Source organism: Hippichthys cyanospilos, chromosome 1 (genome assembly GCF_059441005.1).
Source record: "Hippichthys cyanospilos isolate Australia breed blue-spotted pipefish chromosome 1, RoL_Hcya_1.0, whole genome shotgun sequence".
Lineage (NCBI taxonomy): Eukaryota > Metazoa > Chordata > Actinopteri > Syngnathiformes > Syngnathidae > Hippichthys > Hippichthys cyanospilos.
In genome coordinates this window covers 572,086-592,457 of record NC_142369.1, presented here as the reverse complement: position 1 = coordinate 592,457, position 20,372 = coordinate 572,086, and the positions used below count along the sequence as shown (strand labels likewise).

At 50.0% G+C, this 20,372-nt stretch overlaps 2 protein-coding genes and 2 long non-coding RNA genes across 8 annotated transcripts in view; 1 reads left to right on the top strand and 3 right to left on the bottom strand.

The window, feature by feature from the left end:
• Window positions 1-245: 245 nt before the first annotated feature.
• LOC148428504 (uncharacterized) lies at window positions 246-10,985 on the bottom strand. Of its 2 annotated transcripts, XR_015867623.1 has the most exons (4): window positions 10,937-10,983; window positions 9,915-9,989; window positions 1,306-1,755; window positions 246-1,223 (listed from the first exon to the last, which is right to left on the bottom strand). It is a non-coding gene; the product is annotated as an uncharacterized LOC148428504 (long non-coding RNA). The 2 variants fall into 2 exon arrangements; XR_015867621.1 differs by having other exon boundaries at window positions 9,915-10,985.
• On the top strand, window positions 4,145-18,959 carry LOC148428502 (uncharacterized). The gene is made up of 2 exons (XR_015867625.1): window positions 4,145-5,288; window positions 18,920-18,959. It is a non-coding gene; the product is annotated as an uncharacterized LOC148428502 (long non-coding RNA).
• On the bottom strand, window positions 11,428-13,455 carry LOC148428503 (uncharacterized). Its single transcript, XM_088431582.1, has 2 exons — window positions 13,104-13,455; window positions 11,428-12,086 (listed from the first exon to the last, which is right to left on the bottom strand). Exons 1-2 carry the CDS (start codon window positions 13,453-13,455, stop codon window positions 11,653-11,655), a joined length of 786 nt encoding a protein of 261 aa, XP_088287708.1. The 3' UTR covers window positions 11,428-11,652.
• rbpms (RNA binding protein, mRNA processing factor) overlaps window positions 13,632-20,372 on the bottom strand; it is a 45,877-nt gene continuing 39,136 nt past the window's right edge. For 3 of the 4 annotated variants that reach the window (XM_088431598.1, XM_088431606.1, XM_088431625.1), the window contains 2 exons: window positions 17,195-17,344; window positions 13,632-13,778 (listed from right to left, as the gene is read on the bottom strand). The gene's annotated coding sequence lies outside the window, so the exon portion shown is untranslated. Of the gene's footprint in view, window positions 13,779-16,943; window positions 17,345-20,372 lie in introns of those variants that run through there. The other variant, XM_088431616.1, reaches the window with a different exon arrangement.

Below are 20,372 nucleotides of genomic sequence, written 5' to 3'. Positions count from 1 at the left end.
CGGACCGAAAAAACGGGCCTCTCGGGATCGGTTCGGGACGTCCGGTCACGCCCGGAGCAATATGACACCCGGCGCTTTAGCCATGCGTACGATATCAAATTTTGATGTGGAGTAGTCCGCATCATTCTGACCCTTCCGCGCAAGAAAACGTCGAAGGCTACGTTCGGTAAAAGGCGCTTTTGAAATTTGATTGGAAGATCCAAGCGCCGTCAAACGGACTTGTTTCGAAATCCAGCTACCCAAAAAATTCTTACCTCATTTATTGATATCTTTTAAAATACCGCGATACGGGCTCTTTAAATGGAGTGTTTGACATTTGAAACATTTGGCTGTTTTTTTTGCCCCGCCCTGAAGAATGGTCAACATTTTTTGTGTTGGACTCATTTTCAATGACTAATTTTCTCCTTTTTCAAAATCCTACTTTGCAAACAAACGATTCTTTGGAAGTATGGACATGCAAAATCAACACTATTATTCAGCAAATTGATTATTTTGATTAGTTTCAGGACTGTAGCGCGTCCGTCGCTACGAGCCAATGACAGACAAAATATGGTGCCTGGCGTGCAGGACGTTGAGAGATTTTGAGCGAAGTCATCTTGTTTCTGTCCTTTGTTGGCTTCAAACGCTCAATCTGGGGCATTGATGACATTTTTTTTTATTTTTTGTTCCCCCCAAACGCCGCCTTGTCTCGGCCTTTCTTCGTAAATCGGCAAGGCGGACGGATCGATACTCGGTGCGGCGCGGGGAATATGCTTCGCTCCCTTGCCGGCGGAACATTTCATAAAGGCCAAAGGGGTGGGCTTATCGCCCGGCTAAATGCCAATGTAATTATTAGCGTGTGGAAATAGTGGGAAGGGAAGCGCGGCCGGAGGCGCTACATCTTATTTAATGAATAAAAGTCAGCGTGGAAGAGCAGTCACGCTTTGCCAGGGGGGACCGGCGCCCAACCTTTTCAAGTCTTTGCCTTGGTCAAACTTGCCAAGGGCACGGTCCGGGTCGCTCTCGAGCGGAGGCCCCGCCATTCAAGCGGCCCGTCGCCGCCGCACCGGGTCCTGGGCTTCCGGGTCCTGGGCTTCCGGGTCCTGGGCTTCCGGGTCCCGGGCTTCCGGGTCCTGGGCTTCCGGGTCCTGGGGTTCCGGGTCCTCGGGTTCCGGCCTCAGACGCGCCACCCGCAGCGCGGGCCCCCTGCTCCCCCCCGCCCGCGCCAAACCGCCTGCCGGCGCCTTTGAAGAAGAATAGGGAAAAAATCAAGGTCCTTAAAGGCAGGAATACCAGACAAGAAAGTCGAGGGCAAAGGTTTCTTACGCAAGCCTTTCTTTGCTTCTCACGCAAGCGTTCTTGTTTGGGAACAATAGAGGCCGGCCAGCAGATGCTTTTTCCCTGGCGCCCATCAATTTAACACCTACGCTTCTCCTCTGCCTCCTTGGCCTCAGCTCACCACTTTCAAACGGCGCGGCGGCGTTCCGACGCTGTTCTTTTGGCGGCCCGAGAAGGCCTTTCTTTCTCTCTCTCTTTCCTCCTTTCTTTCCTTTTCTTTCTTTCCGTCGCGGGGTCCAGGCGCAAAAGCGAGGCACCGATCCGAGCGGCTTTCCGTCGCTCGCCGGCTTTGGCCGAGATTTCTGCCGGGCGCCGTATTGAGAGCTTTCATTATTGTCTTGTCTGCTGTGCGGGAGTGTCACCATGGTAACGCCAAACACATCGAGCAGCTCCCCGCAAAGGAAATGAGCTTCTTCGGCGGGATGCTCCACCAGGAACCTGCGGTCAGCGTGTGGTCAAAAGATATTAGATGTCAACAATAGCTCAAAGAAAAACACCGCTCAGCTGGTTTTTTATAGCGCGCTTGTCATTATTGTTTGGAGCACCCGCGCGCCAACCTTGGTTAAGAAGCCACGTTTGTGCAGTTTATCTATTTGTTGATTTCACTTCCGTCGCCTGTAAACCCAAGACGGATTTCAAATGATAATGAAGAATGCAATTGCTGTACAAGTTGCGCGTCAAGGCCAAGTGACAACGATGTGGAATGAAGATATATGGCCATATCGTATTCATTTTGGCCGCAAGGAGGAAAATCTATCCTCGAGCGGGCCGGACCGCGCGGCGAAAAAACGATGACCGTAGTTTTAATTGTATGACCGTTTTTTGCGCCGCACGCTGACCCGGACACAAATATCCCCCGATACAATGTCGCAAATGACATTTTAAAAATAAAGACCAATAGAAGAATCACCATTTTCCTTAAGTTGCGTGAAACAACTTTGTATAAAACGCACAATAAATGAACAATTAAATACAATGAAAGACAAAGATCCAGAGGAAGGAACTTTGTGAACCGCAAATACAGTGGACCCCCGTGTTACGAGAAATGCGTTCGGGGTCGTAGGGCGAATTCGTCGAATGGCGGGCGATCCAAACCTCTGTTAAATAGCTAATGCGTTTAGAACCCCAGGTAAAAGCATCCGAATTGTACATACGTATTCAAAATTGCCACCAAAATAGTAAGTGCTACGTATATCCAATATACACGTATACGATCAGAAAACATCATAAATGAAAAATATAGAAAGGATTTATTTACCTTTGAACGGCGCTTTAATAAGGGCCCTAATAAGGGCATCGTTTCCATTGAAATCATCTTCCTTGTCTCTTTAACATCACTAGCAATCTCGGGACCCACGGCTAACCCTTCCAACATTCAACGAAGCAGTAAAATGCACTAGAAATACGCTTTTGTAACCACTCGCGATAGAGCAAAGCTTTACCGTTCCGCCGTTTTCCGCCGACCGATAGCATTGTGGTCAGGCGTTGCACGGAAGCAGTTAGACGGCAAGAGTAAATAAGTGCAATGACCTAAAAACGCCGGCGGGAGGGGGCAAAACAACACAAATACAGCCAAGCCCCTAGGGTCGCGACAGTTGTTTTTGTCGCGAGTCAGGGAAAATGTCATAGAAAGGGGATGAAAAAAGTCAGTGTTCCGGGTCGCAACATATAAATAACGTACATCGGGGACGTCGTAACGCGGGGGTCCACTGTATTTGGAGAAATTCCTACATTTTTCAAATGAGAAAATGCAAGGCCGAAAAGGTGCGACCGTTTTGAATATTTTGAAGTTGGAATGGCGAGACTCCGTAGAAAATGAAAAAAGGAGTAGCAGCACGAAAAAAAGTGGGAGGAATCAAATGTAGGAACGGCATGTTTCCAGGTGTAGAATAAGGAGCAGGCTTTTTGTTTTGGGACCACGGTTTGTTCCGCATTCACGGATTTGACCGTGAAGTCATTCGGCGCTCTAGATTCCAGATGGACTCCTGTAGCTCTCGGCGGGGCCCCGTAGAAAGGCAATGACTTGCAGTATTGGCACCTGCGACTTGTCTCCGTTTTTTCCCGCATCCTTTTCCTTCGACGCCACGCTTTGTGGAACTCGGCATCGCTCGGAGGGAGCCGCCTCTCCGGCCCGCTCCCCGCATCGCTTACGTAACAGGAGACGATAGGATTCATGGGCATTCCGCCCCGTCACCTCACCTTGAAAGGGAGTGACACGCTACGGCATCCTTTAGCGGGTCGGCGCTTTCCGCACGTCGCGCGCGCATCCCGCCGTTCCGTCGCGGCCCGCCGAATCGCATTATGTAACTCCCGAGCGGGACGCGCCAACCAGACGCGTGATCGGAGCCGGGGACGGGGCTACGGGGAGGGGAGGGGGGCATTAGTGACGAGGCCCTTTTTCTGCCGCCCCCGGTGCCGTTTGCCTCCTCAAATCCTTTATTCGACGCTCAAGGGTCATCTACGAGAAGGGGCGGACGCCATCTGCGAAGATTCGACGCCGTGAGCTCATTCCTTAAGTGTAGCTCTCGACGGTATTCGAAAAAAAGAGCAAAGGCCAATCTCTCGCCGGGAGCAAAGAGAAGAAGAACGACGCCTGGGGCTGATCCAGTGCGGCCAAACAAAGAGATGCAATGACCTGTGAAAGTCAGGCGCCACTCCCGCGTCGCCGCTGGCCCAACGTCGGGCAGTTGCTGCCCCCGCCTGACCGCGAGGGGAAGCGCGCACGCGCGCGCGCGACGAGGACAAGCCTCCCTCCCTCCCTCCCTCCCCCCCTAATAAGCAAAACATTGTCAGCTTGCAAGCGAGCGAGCTTTACCGACATGGCAAGACGGCCTCGGCGGGCGGGCCCATTTTCACCGCGTTCCGTCTCGGACATTCGTTAGGTCCTTCAAGTCCTGGTCTTGATTTTTTTCTCAACGCTTTCAAATCACAAAACTTGAGCTGGTCTTGAATCCTAAAGCTTGATGCTTAAACGGCGCGGTGCGGAATTGGTTCGGCATCCCCGGTCCTCAGGCGGTGTCCGTGGGTGTCGGCGTCTTCTGTGCGGCGTCTGTCTTCAATTGTTCTCGAGTCCTCGAAGACCTGGCCGCTCGGACCGAAGGCGCGCGCCGCGGATCGGATTCGGGACCGCGCAGCAAAGTGGCCAGGCTCGTATTTGAAGAAATCTGATGTCGGTTGTTCGCCCCTGTCTTGAATTGATCCGGAGTCCCTAAAACGTTGGTCCTCGCTCCTAATGCCTCCGTCTTCTTGAATCGGCCCTGGCTCCATAAAGCTTGGTCCGACTCGGTCTCAACTCTTTAACACCCAAGTGATGAATGGCTTTCAAGTCCTCGACCTCGACGGGGTCTTAGCTCCTGACGCCTCAATCTTCTTAAAGTGGCCTCGGCTCCATAAAGCTCCGCCTAAGCTCGATTTGGTCTCAGGTCCTAATTTGGTCTCGGTTCCTAATGCCTCAATCTGGGTTTCTTAAAGTTCCCGTGGCCCGGACTCCCCGAGGTGTTCGTCCCGGACCCCGATCCCTCAGCCTGGGGAAGAAAACGCCGTGAAACGCCGGGCCAAGTATCGGCATCGTAACCTCCTGAACGGACGAGCAAAGGAGCGACGAAGCTTTTTTCACCCCGCTGAAACACCGGTCAGAAATAGAAGGGAACGCAGGCGGGAAGAAGGAAGTGGATAAAGGGCCAAAACCTGTTCGAGGGCCTTTGGGGGGGCTCCGGCACGGTTCCTTTCCTGAAGCAGTTGGTGGACTATTTATAGGCTGGCATACTGGTAGCAGTTAATCCTCCACCGTGCTTCCGACCGCCTGCCAGCTGGCGCCGCACGTGCCGTTTGTGCAGGATGCTTTTGAAGGTTCGCGACGCAAAGCGCGAGCGGAGGAAGGCGAGCGGCCGCGGAGTTAAAGCTTGTTTGAAAAGTCAACTTTCTCCCAATGAAATCCAAAGCCGCCCGAAAGACAGTTTGAAACAAAAGAGGTAAGGCGCGTGCGACTATTTTAGCCTGGTGATGTTTTTGTGGACAGTCTTAGAGGGGAGGGGGTTGAAGGGGCCGGATGGGGCGGGGCGGGGGGTCTGGAATAAGTGCACGCGAGCAAAGTGAGGAAAGCGTAAGTGGGCGCTCCCCGGAGAGAAAAATGGAAAAGCTACACAAGCACTTTGTCCTACTTGCAGCCGTATATTTAGAAGCGGCAGCGGGGGGGGGGGGGGCACTCTTCCCTGTTTTAGGTCAGTGATAAGCTCGGCTTTAGCCATACGTTTAGGCTTCAAGATTTGGGCTTGGGTTCGGGCGGCAGACGAGAAGATCCAAAGCAGGGCTTCTCAAATGGGTCTAAGCGAGGGCGCTTGGGGCCGTATCGGAGTTGGTAGCAGCTTTTGACTGGCCAAAGATTTAGATTAGGGCAGTACGTATTTATCGAGCTAAATTGTGTGATAGCGACCGCTTTGCATAACATTCTTGCTATATTTTTATATAGCTGGCTAGCAACCCGAGAGCAAAGCCAGGTTAGGAGTAGGGCTAGCGTTTGAAATCGGGGCCGCTTTGGGATGAAGGGCAGTTGATTGCCACGGTGATGGGATGGCGGCGCGTTGGACGATCCCTCGCAGCCCGGCCCATTGCACTTTGAATAAAGGCATGAGTCAGGCTCGCTTTGGCTTGACTTTGGGGTAGCTTTGGGATTAAGGCGGTGCCGTTCGGCCTGTCAAATTTGCGCGGCCGGTATGATCGGGCTCGGACTTGTTTGGGGCTTACGGTTGCGGATTTGGGTTGCGCTCGCGGGCTAAACGTTAGGTTCTTCCATTGTGGATCAGGGCTAAATTGAATGGCGTGACTCCATCTTTTTTCTTGCCGTTTTGGTGCAGAGCGGCTATTTTAGGTGGAAGGTGCTTTTTCCAGGTTGAGAAATTGTGTCACTCAATGCACTTGCGGTGGCCCGGTTAGCTTGCGCCGTATTGATTTGTGTTCTCCCCCGACATACTGCGGCAAGGTTACCGTGGCAAAAATGACAGGCTCCTTGGTGGCTTTCTGCCAGCCGGAGGCCAATTGTGATTTCTTGCCGCAAAGCAAAAAGACAGGACGAGGCACTTTTGCTCTCCGCGGCGCTTACGGCAACAGACGCTAAAGACGCAACAGACCCTAACTGGACGCCTTCTCGGGGGATTCGACGCCACCAAATGAGGACCCAATGAGCGATTTCAGCTTCCTCGGCTTTGGCGATTGTAAATTCATCCTCATAAAAGTTGGATCGCGGTGATTCGCGCTACTAATTCTTATGCGTGTGTGTCACACTTGAGGAAGATTTCTCATGGAACATGAGAAAAATGGGAGTTGTTTTTTTTTTTTTAAGAAGCCAACACGTTCGCTTTCATCAACGTGACGACGTCAAAGGGATTTTGGATCCGAGCTCAACTCTTCTCGGTCTTTGTTTTCGTCAAATGAATTTCCCCCCCAAAATACCACTTATTGATGTTGTTTTTTAGTCATGACGCATGTTTTCACCGGTGCTATTCACGCCCGGTCCGTAGACGCGTCAAAACGGCCACATGGGCCTTTGGACCGGGAACCGCGCCCGTGTCAAAATGTGTAAAGCGCTTTGAGCATACGAGTCCCCAAACCATTTGGAAATGCCGTCCCCGTCCCCCAGCCGTAAAAGGACAACAAGATCCAAGAAGTTTATCCACGCGGCTCCAAAGGCCTTGCGGGAAGACCGCGCCGTCCGGACCTAGCTGGGCAATCTCCGCTTTCGCGGCTTTTCTCATTTTTACGACCGTCGCCGGGGCAACGCGGGCGGACGACTGATGGTGTCCATTAGAAAACATAGCGCCCCGATATATATATGCGCCGGCGGCCTAAAGAACCCGCGCCTCGCCCGCCTCCCCCCCTCTCATTCCCTGCCTCGGCCATCTATCCTCCTCCAAATAGTTTTTGGTGGCTGCGGCGGAGTCTCCGGCGAGGCCGTTTCTCTTCCTTCCGCGCGCGATCCTTTGGAAAAATTTGTCAACAAGGAATTCAACCTGCTAGGATGACAGACCGTGTATATATTGGCCAGGAATGCGCGCAAAACTTGTAGCTGCTGCTTTCACACAAACGGCCAGAATGTTATTTAGTTACCGCAAATCATCTAACCGTGCTATCGACATGCACGGACAGGCAGAAAAAATACAAAACAAGACGGCAAAACGATTTGCGTCCCACTCCTGAGACGTCGTAGGAAAGGCCGAGATGTCCTCTGATGAGCACACTAGGACCGAGTGGGCTAAAATTAACACCCACGCGTGAGAGCCGTTCAAACGCAAATTTTGGAAAAATGGAAGTTTGGAGGCGACGCCAGTGCCCGCCCCGGCCCGCCATCCCAACGCTAGGGGCCCGAGGCATCTGGAGGGATGCTCGTTTTCTCATTTGCCTTTTCTCTAATTGGCCCGGCTTCTAATTGCGGCGGATGCGCAATTAGCGCGGAGTAAAGCACTTGAGGTCCAATCAGCAAGCCCCTTTACATCCAGCAAACCGGGAACGCGAGTAACCCCCCCTCGCCCCCCGACACCCGGTCCCCCTAAATGAATCGCTCACGTCTCCCTTTTCATCTGCCAAATAAACGGCAAAGTGGAAATGGCTGTCACATAGCGGCACAAAGCCCCCTGATTGCATTCTGGACTCTGACGTGTTTTTTTTTTTTTTTTTTTTACCGCTCTCTTTATAAATGTTCTGGCACAGCATGATTGACTCATTGCCTGATTGCCGTCTTTCTTCGCTTGCTTCGCGGAGAAAAGAGCGCCTTCCTCTCACTTTGTGTCCGTATTCAGTCCTATTTTGAGCACAAAATGGCTGCTCAACAATCACGCACCTTGATGAATATACAATAAAATAAAGAAGAAATCGCAAATGCAGATTTTCAGCAAAATGATTCACTTCCGTTACGATGCCATTGACTCCTATTACGACGGCATTGACTCCTATTACGACGGCATCGAGCGGTCTTGTGTACCCGCTCGCACCGTGACTATTTTATCCTAACGTGAGAACGAATACGTAGCGTCGACGGCGATCGCCGAAATATTCCTCTGCCTCCCCCGTCTACCTTTAAAGTAGCAGGCAAGCGGTTGGCGAGAAACCGGGTCAACGGCGGGATTAGCGACAAACTTGAGCAAATCCTCTCAAACTGCGCTTGAACCCGCAGACGACGTGGCTTCGCATAGCCCCGGAATAAAGCCCGGGCCGGGCCTTGACGTTAGCGCCACGCCCTCCGCATGAGCCGAGATCATAAGAAGTAAACATCATTAGGCGGGAGGAGACCTCCGCGCGAACCGCCGCTTAGACGCAACGGAAAACAAGCGCCGCCGTTTGCTTGGAGCGCAGTTTGGAGAAATTGGACAAGGATTCGGCTAAATGTGACGGCCTTGAATTTGATCGAAAACTGATCGGAAAACGTCATCAAAAAACCTGCTCGATCGCCTCAAAATCGATGGACGGCGCCCCCTAAAATCCGGTGTCTCGTGTGTACACTGAATTCAGAAATCTGCTTGGTAAGGATTAGGGTCGGCCGACCGTTTCTGGCCGACGCGGGGAGGGAATATCCGCGGCGACGGACCGATCACAGATCCTTACCTAAACGGTAAAGTACGTACGCTGGCAGCGAGCGAGCGAGCGAGCCATCCTGGAAGATTAGGTGATAGGGACAAAGCAATCAGAACATTCTCCAACATGTAGCCGTCGTACGCCGCCGGCGGTTCCTTTATTTTAGCCGACTGTACGTTTGAGGGTGCGCGCCCCATGTATGGCTTCCGTACGGGAAGACACCCGATCGCGCCTAACTGCACGCCGCGCCATACGGTGCAGAAAATACGTCAAACTGAAAAGCCGACAGAAACGCGGCATGTTCTGAAATCGCGTCACGAGTCGACATTAAGCGCAAAGCGTTGAAAGGTCCCATATTGTACGGTTAAGACCGCGATCTCGCGATAACTCCAAACGGCGATCGTGTCCGTACGCCCGGCGATTTCAGGCAAACGCGTTTGTTTCAGCGGCCTTCCCGCCTCGTGCCATCTGTCATCCCGCCCGACCGGCCCCGCCGCGGCGCCGAGGTCCGTTTACTTCGGTCCAATACGAGCCGGGGCTCCGGATGAAATGGAAGCGGCCCTCCGGTCGCTATAACGACCAGCCCGACCAGCCCTCGCAAGCCGCCACGCAGTCGGGCTAGGACAAAAAGGGCTTCGGGGTCACGAACGATTTAGGGCCAAATTATCGGGACTAAATACAGAACGTGACCTCGGCGGTGGCAAATGTCACGAGATAGCTCGTGCGCTCATATTTTTTTTTTTTATCTTTTACAGCACGGTATTGCCGCACCATCGTTCAGTCTAACCAGTATGATTTTTACTGTAATTTTGTATTGCACAGTATCGGTACGCAAATATATATTGACATTAGGAACGATCGTTCATGCACAAAATAATAATGACAATTATTCTGATTAATATCGTAATCGCGATCATTCATCACAATTATCCATGATGTTAGGGGAAAATATTCACAACATTCAGCTCAGTCGTCGTCAACCCTGGACCAATATGCGATAGTAATCATGATCAGTCGCGTATGTGCCAGTGTACCTGTGGGTTACCGCCGATGCTTGAGGTGCAACATCTCATCTCCTCCGAGGTCCTCGCGTGGCCCCTCCGCGCAAGCTTGTTTTGGCCCAGATTCCCGCAGAGGGAGGGAGGGAGCGACCCAAAAAACAAGAAAACCAAACGAGACAGCTTTTTTTTCATCACGGTAATAGCCTGCCCCCTAGCGGAGGACGACATCAATCACCACTACCGATTGCATTTGCAGCACCCGCAAAGGTCTTTTCTTACTTGGCTTTATTATTTTCAACAAGGCACATTTTGTCACAGTCCGCGTCAGTTTGTGACCACGAGGGAAACCTCTCGTTATGATAACATTTATTTGAAGAAAAGCTAGAAAAATGTCCGGATTGCTGGAATTTCTCTTGGGATTAAAACGGAAGGTCAATCAATCGATCAGTCAATCAATTTCTATTGACGGTGGTAGATGTTAGCGGCTGATCGGCAGTAATGTCTAAACGAGGTAGAGCGCAAAAAAATATAGCGATAAATCTCCGTGACGTCACAACGGGGGACGGTCTTTAATCGTGAGATTGAATTAAAAAAAAGCCGCGACTAAAATAAAACCATTCGTGCTTGATGGTGGCTATTTTTATAGTTTGTGGGTCCATAGCAGAACTTTTATCCCCCCGTTCTGTCAAAAGCAAAAACACGCGACGCGCTGGCACACACACCAAGTACCCGGATGTTCGAATGAACGAAAATCATATACAGTAATCCGAGTTTTGACAGATTTTCACGAGACATTTCATTTCTAAATAATTGATGGATTTGGAATGGCAAAATATTAATCAACCATCGCAATGTGTTTACATATCACTCGAACAGACTTGAACGTAAGAAGTAAACGTTTGGTGTGGGCGTCGCACCTGTAAAGTGAAGCCGCTATCGAATGTACAGTACTCGTTGCATATCAAGCAAACATTAAATGTATGGAATTATACGACGTCCCTGCTAAATAACACGTTTAAAATCTAATCAATCGCCATTGAAAAAAGTGTTCTGACCGGTGCTTGTCACAGCCGTAGCTTGCTACCACTTCCGCAAAATGAGGTCACATGACGGCAAAGCAGCTTCCGATTGGATGTCAAAAATTACAAGCGCAAGCCTCCAATAAGAATTTACAATTACAAAAAGAAACTTGTTTCACGATTTTGCTTCACTAAATGCAAAAATGAATAAAAATAACAAACGAAATAATTGTAATCAAATTTAATCAAAACGTTATTTTGGATGCCCGTAGGGACATACGGAGCCCCTAAAGGGACAAGGAGAAGAAAATTATAAGATTATCGCAATAATTTAATATTTATTCAATAATCAATAATTATCGCATGTCCCTTTATCCGTGTCTCTTTCGGGGCTCCGTAGGTACAGTCCTCTTAAAATAAAAATAAAAATAAAAACAAACAAATTAAAAAAAGTCAAATTCTGCCTAGCAACTACCTGAGTCAAGCCGGCTGTTTGGGTGTCGAGTTTAAAAAAAAAAAAAAAAAAAAAAAATTAAATGACTTTATTTCTTCGATAGTCGGTACAGTATATGATTTCATTCCACGAATCAGACGACACAAAACATATTTGCGTACAATGTATTCTTTACAAAATGTACATGGTAAACACAAAAAAAGGTGTCCCGGGCAGACGGGGCGAGTCACTTGTCGCTGTCGCTCGTCGCTGTCGCTCGTCGCTCGTCGCTGTCGCTCGTCGCTGTCGCTCGTCGTCGTCACTTGTCGCTGGCGAGTCGCGTGTACACGGCAGCGCCGCGCAGGAGCTCCTTTCCACGCAGATACGCAAGGTCTCGGATCACGGCCGGGAAGGGGTACGCGTCCAGAGGAGGACGCAGCGGGAACATCAAGCCCGAAGTCACGTACGGCGTCATCAGGCCGGCGGCGGCGCTCGTCGACGAGTAGGCCAGGCACAACGGGTTGACGGCCAGACGGGGGCTAGGCCCGTAAACGCCCTCGCCCGGCGGCGGAACGTAAAGCGGCGCGAAGGCCGACTCGCTTCCCGAAGCGGGGCCGAAGCGGGGCCCGGGTCGGCCGAGCCGGCTCGGGCCGTCGGCGTCGCCTCGGCCTCGGAGGTCTTTGGCTCCGTCCGACTCGGGGTCTGAAGGCGAGCGGCGCGGGCTCTCGTGGCGGTACTCGCTCGGGCCGCCGTCTGAAACGGGAAGGGGAGCGGTTACCGTCGCGAGGAGCAAAGGCGCCGCCCAATCTCCGAAAACCACGCGGAAGCGATTGCTCCCTCGCTAGAACGCTCTTTGCGGACTCGCCCATTTTTGGAAGGGTTGAACTTTGAGACTGATTAAGAAGTATCAAAAACATACCAATTAGAAATTGCATTTGGGATTTTTCTTTGACAAGCAAAATTGGGATCAAAACGGGTCAAGGATATTACCGCTGTTTCTGAAGTGAGAAAAGGAGAAAAAAAAAAACATTTTGAAAGTTTTGGATAGTTACACATGACACTGAGTCAATTTGACCCAGCGCGTTATTACAATTCCAGAGGAAAAAACTTAACGTACGGGTAAGATTGAAGTCACGTCTTAGCAACTTTGTGACTGCGTTTACAGTTAAAAAAAAAAGTGTTTGACACATTTGGATAAATACAAACAACCCTGGGTCATATTGACCCAGAGATACTATTGCTGCGCTCGAAAAAGAAACATTAATTGGACAAAACTAAATATTACATTTGGATTTGACAAGTTTGGGTGAATGATTATACACTTGGGGTCAAAGTGACCCAGGAGCATTATCGCTTTTCCTTGCAAACAAACGTAACAGGAGGGTAAAAAATAGACAACATATAATTACGTAAATATTAGAATAAGTCTACTTCATCAATCATATTAAATAATTCATGAAGAATTGTAAAAATGTAATAACTCGAAAAAATAATCTTGTTTGACCATGAACAGTGCTCAAATATAGGAAAATAAAAATGAATTCCACCTAAATGTCCCGTCTTTCTAAAAATGCTATTTCTCTGGGTATCAGCGAGCAATTAAATGCGGTGACTGGAATAGGAGGGCTATTTTCTTTCTTTTCAAAATTGAGAGCAAATTAATTGGAACACAAAGCAACTCGTTGTTAAATTGTTGTATCGACTCGCAGAACATGACACGCGGGCCCTCGGAGGAAAAAAGGTCAAAGGGGAAAGGTCGGACTCACTCACCGCCTTTGGAAAACAGGTCCAAATCCGGCGCAGCGGCGAAGGGCGGCGGCCCGCCGGCGGGGTAGAGCGCGCGCACGTCGCTCTCCTCCTGCGCCTGCTGCCGGCGGAGCGCCACCTGGGCGGCCATGACCCGCTGGCGCTCGGCGATGAGGGCGCACTTGGCGCACGCGCAGTCCCGCCAGCGGCAGAAACGCTTGTGGCCCTTCAGCGCCGACACCACGCCGTGGTTGCGGCAGCGGGCGCATTTGGGGGTGCGCGGGTAGCCCCGCTCCAGGGCGGCCCGCAGGAAGAGGGTCGGTGGCGGCCCCCGGGCGCTCGGGCCCGCCGCTCTGCCGCCGCCGCCGCCGTCCATCTTGCCGGGAGGCCCGCAGTGGCGCAGGCACGCCGGAGCGCCGCCCTTTAAGGTGTCCCCGCGGGCGGCGTAACCCGACTCCCCCAGCCCGGGAGGCCTCGCCCCCGTCCTCCGCCGATGAGGTGAGGCGACGGCTGTCTGCTGGAAAGTCTTCTCGACGCGTCCAGTCAAGGATCAAACCTTTGTTTGCTTCACGGCGGGACACCTTGCGCTTCCTTACCGGGATCTCGTCGCGTTTTATGCTACCGATCCCTTCGGTTTTAAAGTCCTTCCTGATTTTTGAGTCGCTGGACGATATTACTGTCGCGGTCTGAGTTACTCAACTGTTTTTCAAAATGTTGTGTACATACATACGTACATACATACATACATACATACATACATACATACATATATATATATATATATATATATATATATATATATATATATATATATATATATATATATATATATAGAGAGAGAGAGAGAGAGAGAGAGAGAGAGAGAGAGAGAGAGAGAGAGAGAGTTTAGACTCAAAGAAATCACTGTAACACAAATTAGCAATACATTGCTCCATGTTCCAGTTCATTTGCTCTTAGTTGGAAAAGAAGACTGTGAGGTTCCTGTTACGGCAATAGAAATTGGAGCACGTATATTTCAGGCGCACTTTTTTTTCTTTTAAAAGGCTGACATGTGCACTTTCCTCAAATGTATGACTATCATTATCTGTATTTCCATCTTGTACTTTTTTGACAATTTCTAAATTCAGGATTTTTTTCTCATTGTATTTTTGGGGGCAAAATAATGAAATCATTCACTTGGTAGGGAGTGAATTTATAGTGTCAAAGCAAATTGTACTGGGGGAACGAGAAAAAGAGCCATCGAGAAAGAGTTGAAAACAGCGAAGCGGCCTCCATTCACTTTGGCGCCATTTTCTGCGAAACCGATCGTTCTCAGCGTGAAAGACAGATTAAAAATGAATATGATGCCGCAAAAGTTTCTTTTGCTTTTGTCTAAAAATCTGGCGAGCTATCGTTCAAAAATTCATAGAAAAAACAAAACAAAAGGGGTTTTTGACACATTGTTTCCCTACGCGCGACGAACAAAAAGAAAACGCAAAATGGATGTTATTAATACTTTTACTGAAAGGGATCGTTTCATTTGTTTGTTTAAGAAAAAAACTGCCTCGCATCCGGCAAAAAAAAAAAGAAAGCCTTTGTAGCCCGAGGCTGAAATCCCGCCCCTTAAGTGGCGCTGCGCCGGTGAGCAATCAAAGGTCAGCATCGGGGTGATTTGAACGCAACAATGGTGACAAAGCAAGCGCTCATTAGCTACCTGCTTATTCTGCCCGACCAATTAGCTTGGGGAAGAAAGGACCCCCCCCCCCGCAGCACACACACAGTGGCACATCTGTTAACAAGCGAGCGGAGGATTGCGGCGGGGCTAATCGCGCCTCGTCACATGTTTCATTGAGTGCGTGGCGTTCAAAGGCTTCCTCGGGTTACAGGCGACAGATTGCCTCACAGGCGCCACCTGTTGCTAGGTAGGTTTGGCGGAGCCCCCCCCCCCCCCCCCCCCCCCCCATCGGGCCTCTTCAAAACGGCAAAGCCGCGCCCGCCCGACTCTTCGAATTTCAAACGACAGATTTGCGCGGGACTATAAATTTCTGCGTCAACAATAAAGCGGGCCTTTTTTTTGGTCCTTCCCAAGCGTTCACCTGCTCCTCGCTTGGACGCCCGTCTCATCCGTCCCCGAGCGACGGATCTTATCAGAGACGGGCCTGCGGCACCTGCACCGCAAACGCCACTTGTGCACGCGCTTCTTTTTTCCCCGAGCAAAATAATCGGCGAGCACAAAAGAGGCTCTGAGATGAAGCCGCGCGATTGGGAAGCCGGGGAGATCATACGAGACGCGTCCCGGACGGGCTCTCGAATGTGGGGGGGAGCAGGGGGGGGGGCCGGCCTTTAACGCGTCAAATGCGTAAAACCTTCTATCCAGCAACCTTCTATCTAACCCTAACCCTAACACCCCCCCCCCCCCACTGGGAGAATTGGTTTTACTCCAGCCGTGAGCACGTAATCCCCAGTAAGATGGCGTCAAGTCAACCGATGCGGAATTTGCCACGCAACAGGTTGGACCTTGTTTGACAGCCGCAAGGTCATTGTCACCTTGTCCCACCTTTGGATTTTTTTCTTCTTTTTTTTCTTTTCCAGCGTATCAGATTTAAACACCTCCAGTTGACAAACGCACTTTTGTTCTACCTGCGGCAACTGGATCGCGACCGATCCGCCGTTAATAACGTGCCAAACCTTTCAAGCGCGACGACTTTGTTCACGATGTTATCAACGCATTTGTTGTTTGCTCCTTCTTTTCCATGAAGCGCAACGTCAGGTTGAGCCGCGTGAAATGCGCGGAGATAGGCCGGGGCCGTGACGTGAAAAGGAGGTTCGACTTTTTTGGTTTCTTCTAAGTAAAACAGACACCTCAGCCTTGTCGGGACAAGTGGTCTTTCGGGACGGATACGGCAAAAAAGCTAGCGCGACGGCAGGTTTGCGCAAAGTCCGAAACTTTTTTTTCATCGGAAATGATGCATGTCAAATGTAAAGCTGAAAAACATCAACCAAACAGGCTAAACGTCGATGAGAGGTGGCAATTTCATACCGAATTTCTGTGGGAAAATTCGTACAGTACAAGCATCGCGTTAGCGTGAGCAAAATGTACTTTTCTTCCAAACGCCGCCTGAAATTGTCAGCTGCGCAGTACACGGCGCGTGCCAGCGCTTTTCACGTTGAACTTCGCATGACATCATTCTTTCCTCTTACTTTTCTTTCTTGCATTATAGGCTGATCACTTCACGCCTCTCCTACGGCTCCCTCGGTGCGTCCCGGATGGTCTTTTAATTAAAAAAAAAAAGTTATACTGCCGAGCGACGCGTTGTGAAGGTTACCTGGAAACGGGCCAGTTACCTGGAAACGAACCCGCCGCGGGCACTACTCGCACCTCAAACTACTGCAGTACACATATTTACCTTAATCTTAACTTATTAAAGCATACACAGTAACTGCGCCGTCATCCCTTCCCTTCCATCCCTTCGGCTATAGTCTCAAGGAGAGCCGCGGTTGTATTAGCGGCGCCCGGAGGTCTCGTTCGAGCGAAGCCCGTAGCTGACCAAACATGTTGACGATCAGAGTTTACACTTGAAATTGGTCTAAATGTAATGTAGTTAAGACATTTACAAGGCTCCATTTTGTGCCAATGGGGCGTCTGGTTTCTTTCCGAACAAATTGGAATTTCAAGCGTAAACTCTTATCGTTACCCGCGTCAGCTACAAGCTCATTCTACTGGGCGCGGCTGATAGAACCGCGAGACTACAGCCAAAGCGACGGAAAGGAAAAAATATAAAAACATCGACGATGGATGGAGATGTTCGACGAAAAAACAGGAGTGCCGAAATCTTGATTTTAAATCACTTTAAAATCGCGATGCATGAGGTACATTCAAATGCATTAGGACGTTTCAAATGTAGGATTTATTTATCTGTTCCCAATGATCAATTCTAGATGAATGAATGAACTTAAGGATGCGGCGTGACGAAAGGGACTAGCCTCCCGCTTAAAGTCGCGCCGCTTTTTCTTTCAAAGGATTTTCTCTTGACGCGAAACACGAAACGGCGCTTCCACCGAGTCGAACGTCCCCATCAGATAAAGGAGCGCCAACTTGACGTTTGGGTTCGGCCCGCCATGACACAGCATCAAACCTGATAAAGTCCTTCCATTTATCTTGTCCGCGGGAAGGAAGTTGCGCTTTGTTGCCACCGGAGCCCGCCGATTGGATTCTTTCCTTTTATCTGGCGCCCGCCGTATATTCCGCACGGGAAATACACTGCGGTGGCGGTGGCCACTCTTATCTGGAAAAAAAAAAAATCCAAATCAAATATAAGTCCAAGTTCTTAAAGATCTTAAATATGTGTGGCTTAAGCTCCAGACTACAAATGAAGAAGCACCGTCGCTCGACAAGCCAAAACGACACTTTTGAAAAGTGCATCCAGATATGACAAGTTCATCCAAAAAAAGAAGATAAAATGCAGCATATGAATATACGAATATGCCATTGTGCGAATGAACGACAACTTGAAACAGGCGGTACCAATTTGGGAGCGCATACAGGATGGGGGCATCTTTCAAAAGTCATTCGTTTAGGGCAAATGCAAAAATGCCTGAAATAATGATTAAATGAATGAACTGTTTAGGGAAAATATACATTCCTAAAAGATTACTCAATTTCATAGCAGGCACTTGAAAGTGTTCTTTCGAAATCAACTTGGACGTGAAACAACGCGCGGCTAAATTGCGCTCAGGCGACTCCTTCGCGAAGCCGTTTTTGCTGCTGCAAAAAGCCTTGTCTCTTGTCACTTTGCGGGCCGCGCGTCGTTTGCCTGACTGCCGATAAACGTAGCCGGGCGCGTCCGCTCGCTCGCCCGTCTTGGCCGTCATCTTTGTTCGCCGGCGCCGAGGCGTCGCGGAGCTAAACCGGGGGCCCCGAGGGATACGCGCCCCGGCCGTCCGAGGAAGAGCGGCGAATCGGCTATAGGGGGCCGGACGGAAGACGGCGAACCCTTACGGCCGGCGGGCGGGCGGGCGGGCGAGCGAGCAACCGCTTTTGCTCTCCGGATTCACGTCGCCGTTCCGAAATCAAGTGTCACAAACGCGCTCGATGGGATTTCCGCTCCAGATGAAAGCCTACGCGAACTATTTGCTTTCTCGATTTGCCAAGATTGGCCCGGTGGATTCGGGAGAGTTTGGAGAGGATGAGGCCAGACTTGCGTCCTTAACAGATGCCCTCCTTATCGGCGGCGCGGCGAGGGGAGGCGAGGCGAGGCGAGGCGCGGCTATCTGAGCGCCCATCTCCCAACCCGCAAATGCCGGGAAAAGAAAAAGCTTGTCAAACAAGTCAAAGCTCCTGTAGAAAAATGCGCTCGTTTTGGATGCTATTTACGCAGCGTAGCGTGCCGGCCGGCCGGCCGGTCGGCCCTGTCACACTTGGTTTAGCTTGCGCGGAGGAAAATCTCTTCCCGATGAATCGTGCTTAGATAACCTCAAAACAACAACTTCATACTTTAATCTGTCCAAAATAGCCAAAGGGATGACGAGAAAAAAAATGGAGTAGCGATGCTAAATGCTATGCTAACCTAAAACAGGCGCCGCTAGCTAGTTTAATAGCGCGATTGGGTCACGGGTGTACGGCTTGGCGCTTGATAAATCCTTCGCTTAACCGCGCTGGCTTTAAGGTGAAAACATCGCTTCAAGATTAGAAATGGCTTATCCTTTTAAAACATTGTCGACAATAAGCGAGAGTTCAACTAAACGCACTTCACTTTTTGCAAGAAACACATTTCAGTTTGGCCTGTTTGTTGGGAAAGCCCGACAGGGACCAAAAAGAAAAAAGAAAGTAGAGCGTTTGTTTGTTTTGTGCCCATTTTCAGCTGGAGCTACACGTAGCCGGCGGGCTAACGAGAGGGCAAAGCGCCGGCGACCGGGAGCCGGTGGCGACCCGGACGCCACCGCGGGGTCACGTCACAGCTCCGCCAAGCCCTGCTTTGTACGCCCCGCCCCCTCCATCGGAGCCCCGATGAATACGCGGCGGCGGGCGCGTTGAGAGGGAAAATACCTGCGGAGCGTCCGGCTTCAACAATGCATCTGTCTTATTTATTTTGTCCTCAAATCAAATCCGCACTCCCAAAATATGAGGGGACGCATACCCCTGAAGCTACCTGTAGACGCTTCAGGGAGTACGTGGGATTTTTACGGGGTGTAATTGCAATTTTGATTTTATGCTTTTCAATGCTGCGACAAGAACAGCGGTATTGGCTTTTCAAATGAAGGGCAAATTGATTGGAACACGACGAAGCAACCCATCACCCAAATGTTTAATGCTTTTTACACCGATGTTGACAGTCATTAGAGACGCAAAAACAGACTGTTTGATGACCTAACTTTTGAACGAAATATGCCAGGTGATAGCACATCAAATGTAGCGCTGAGGTTTAGCAAATTAAACATAGTTGGAACAGTCACCTGTTTTCAGCGCCTCGCCCCCCCCCCCCTTTTTTTAAGCAAAAATGCTTTGGTTTGGTGGTGGTTTGCTTGGAAACATCTTTTGCAGCGGGTACATCTTTGAATAAAGGTTGAGAAGTGACGAATGGCTTTTGAAAAATCTCGATGGATTTGATCATCGATTAGTTGTCCACTGACCGATTGATCGTTAAACCTCTACTTAAGTCATTCGATCCCCAAGAAGGTCATTGTACGATTTTGCAAGTCTCGACATTCAACCCCATTTAATTTACCGTTGCATTTTTCTTCTCAAATAGTGGGGTGGCCCCCCTGGGGGCTCGAGGGGATGCCGGGGGGGGGGCGTGGATGACCCCAGGAAAAGGCTTTGTTTTGCCATGTGAAGTGTAATTAGTCAAATAAGACTTGTTTTTGTTTTGTGTCAGACACTTTGATGCACTTGGTTCTTTTTTTTGGATTTAGACCAAGCTGTAACCCGTATAAAAAACAACAATTGATGAAAGTGGATTTGTATCGCTTATTTTCTTTTGTTAATGTTAAAAGGGAGCCCCGGCATTAAATGGTATAAAGTCATTTGACTTTTTCCTCTTATTTCAAAATTAGGGCAAAGGGATATCTGACGGCAGCTGACACATTCAACACCAAAAAGGGAAATTTCCGTCTTTCGAGTCCCGACGTTCAATCCCACGCACTTATTTACAGTATTGCTTTTTGTTTCAAACACTGTATCAGTGGTGTACCGTTTGCATAGTTGTTCCAAATGATCAAGTGGCATTCACCGACATGGTGATACGCAAACACGCACCTCCGCTTGTGAACTCGGACGCCCCCCCCCCCCCCCTCGCCTCGCCATCTAAAAGGTCA

Bases quoted from the DNA above. Each gene is read 5' to 3' on its own strand.
- LOC148428503 (XM_088431582.1), bottom strand. From the start codon at position 13,455: ATGGACGGCGGCGGCGGCGGCAGAGCGGCGGGCCCGAGCGCCCGGGGG. The intron at 12,087-13,103 runs GTGAGTGAGTCC...TTCCCGTTTCAG, and splicing joins GGACCTGTTTTCCAAAGGCG to ACGGCGGCCCGAGCGAGTAC.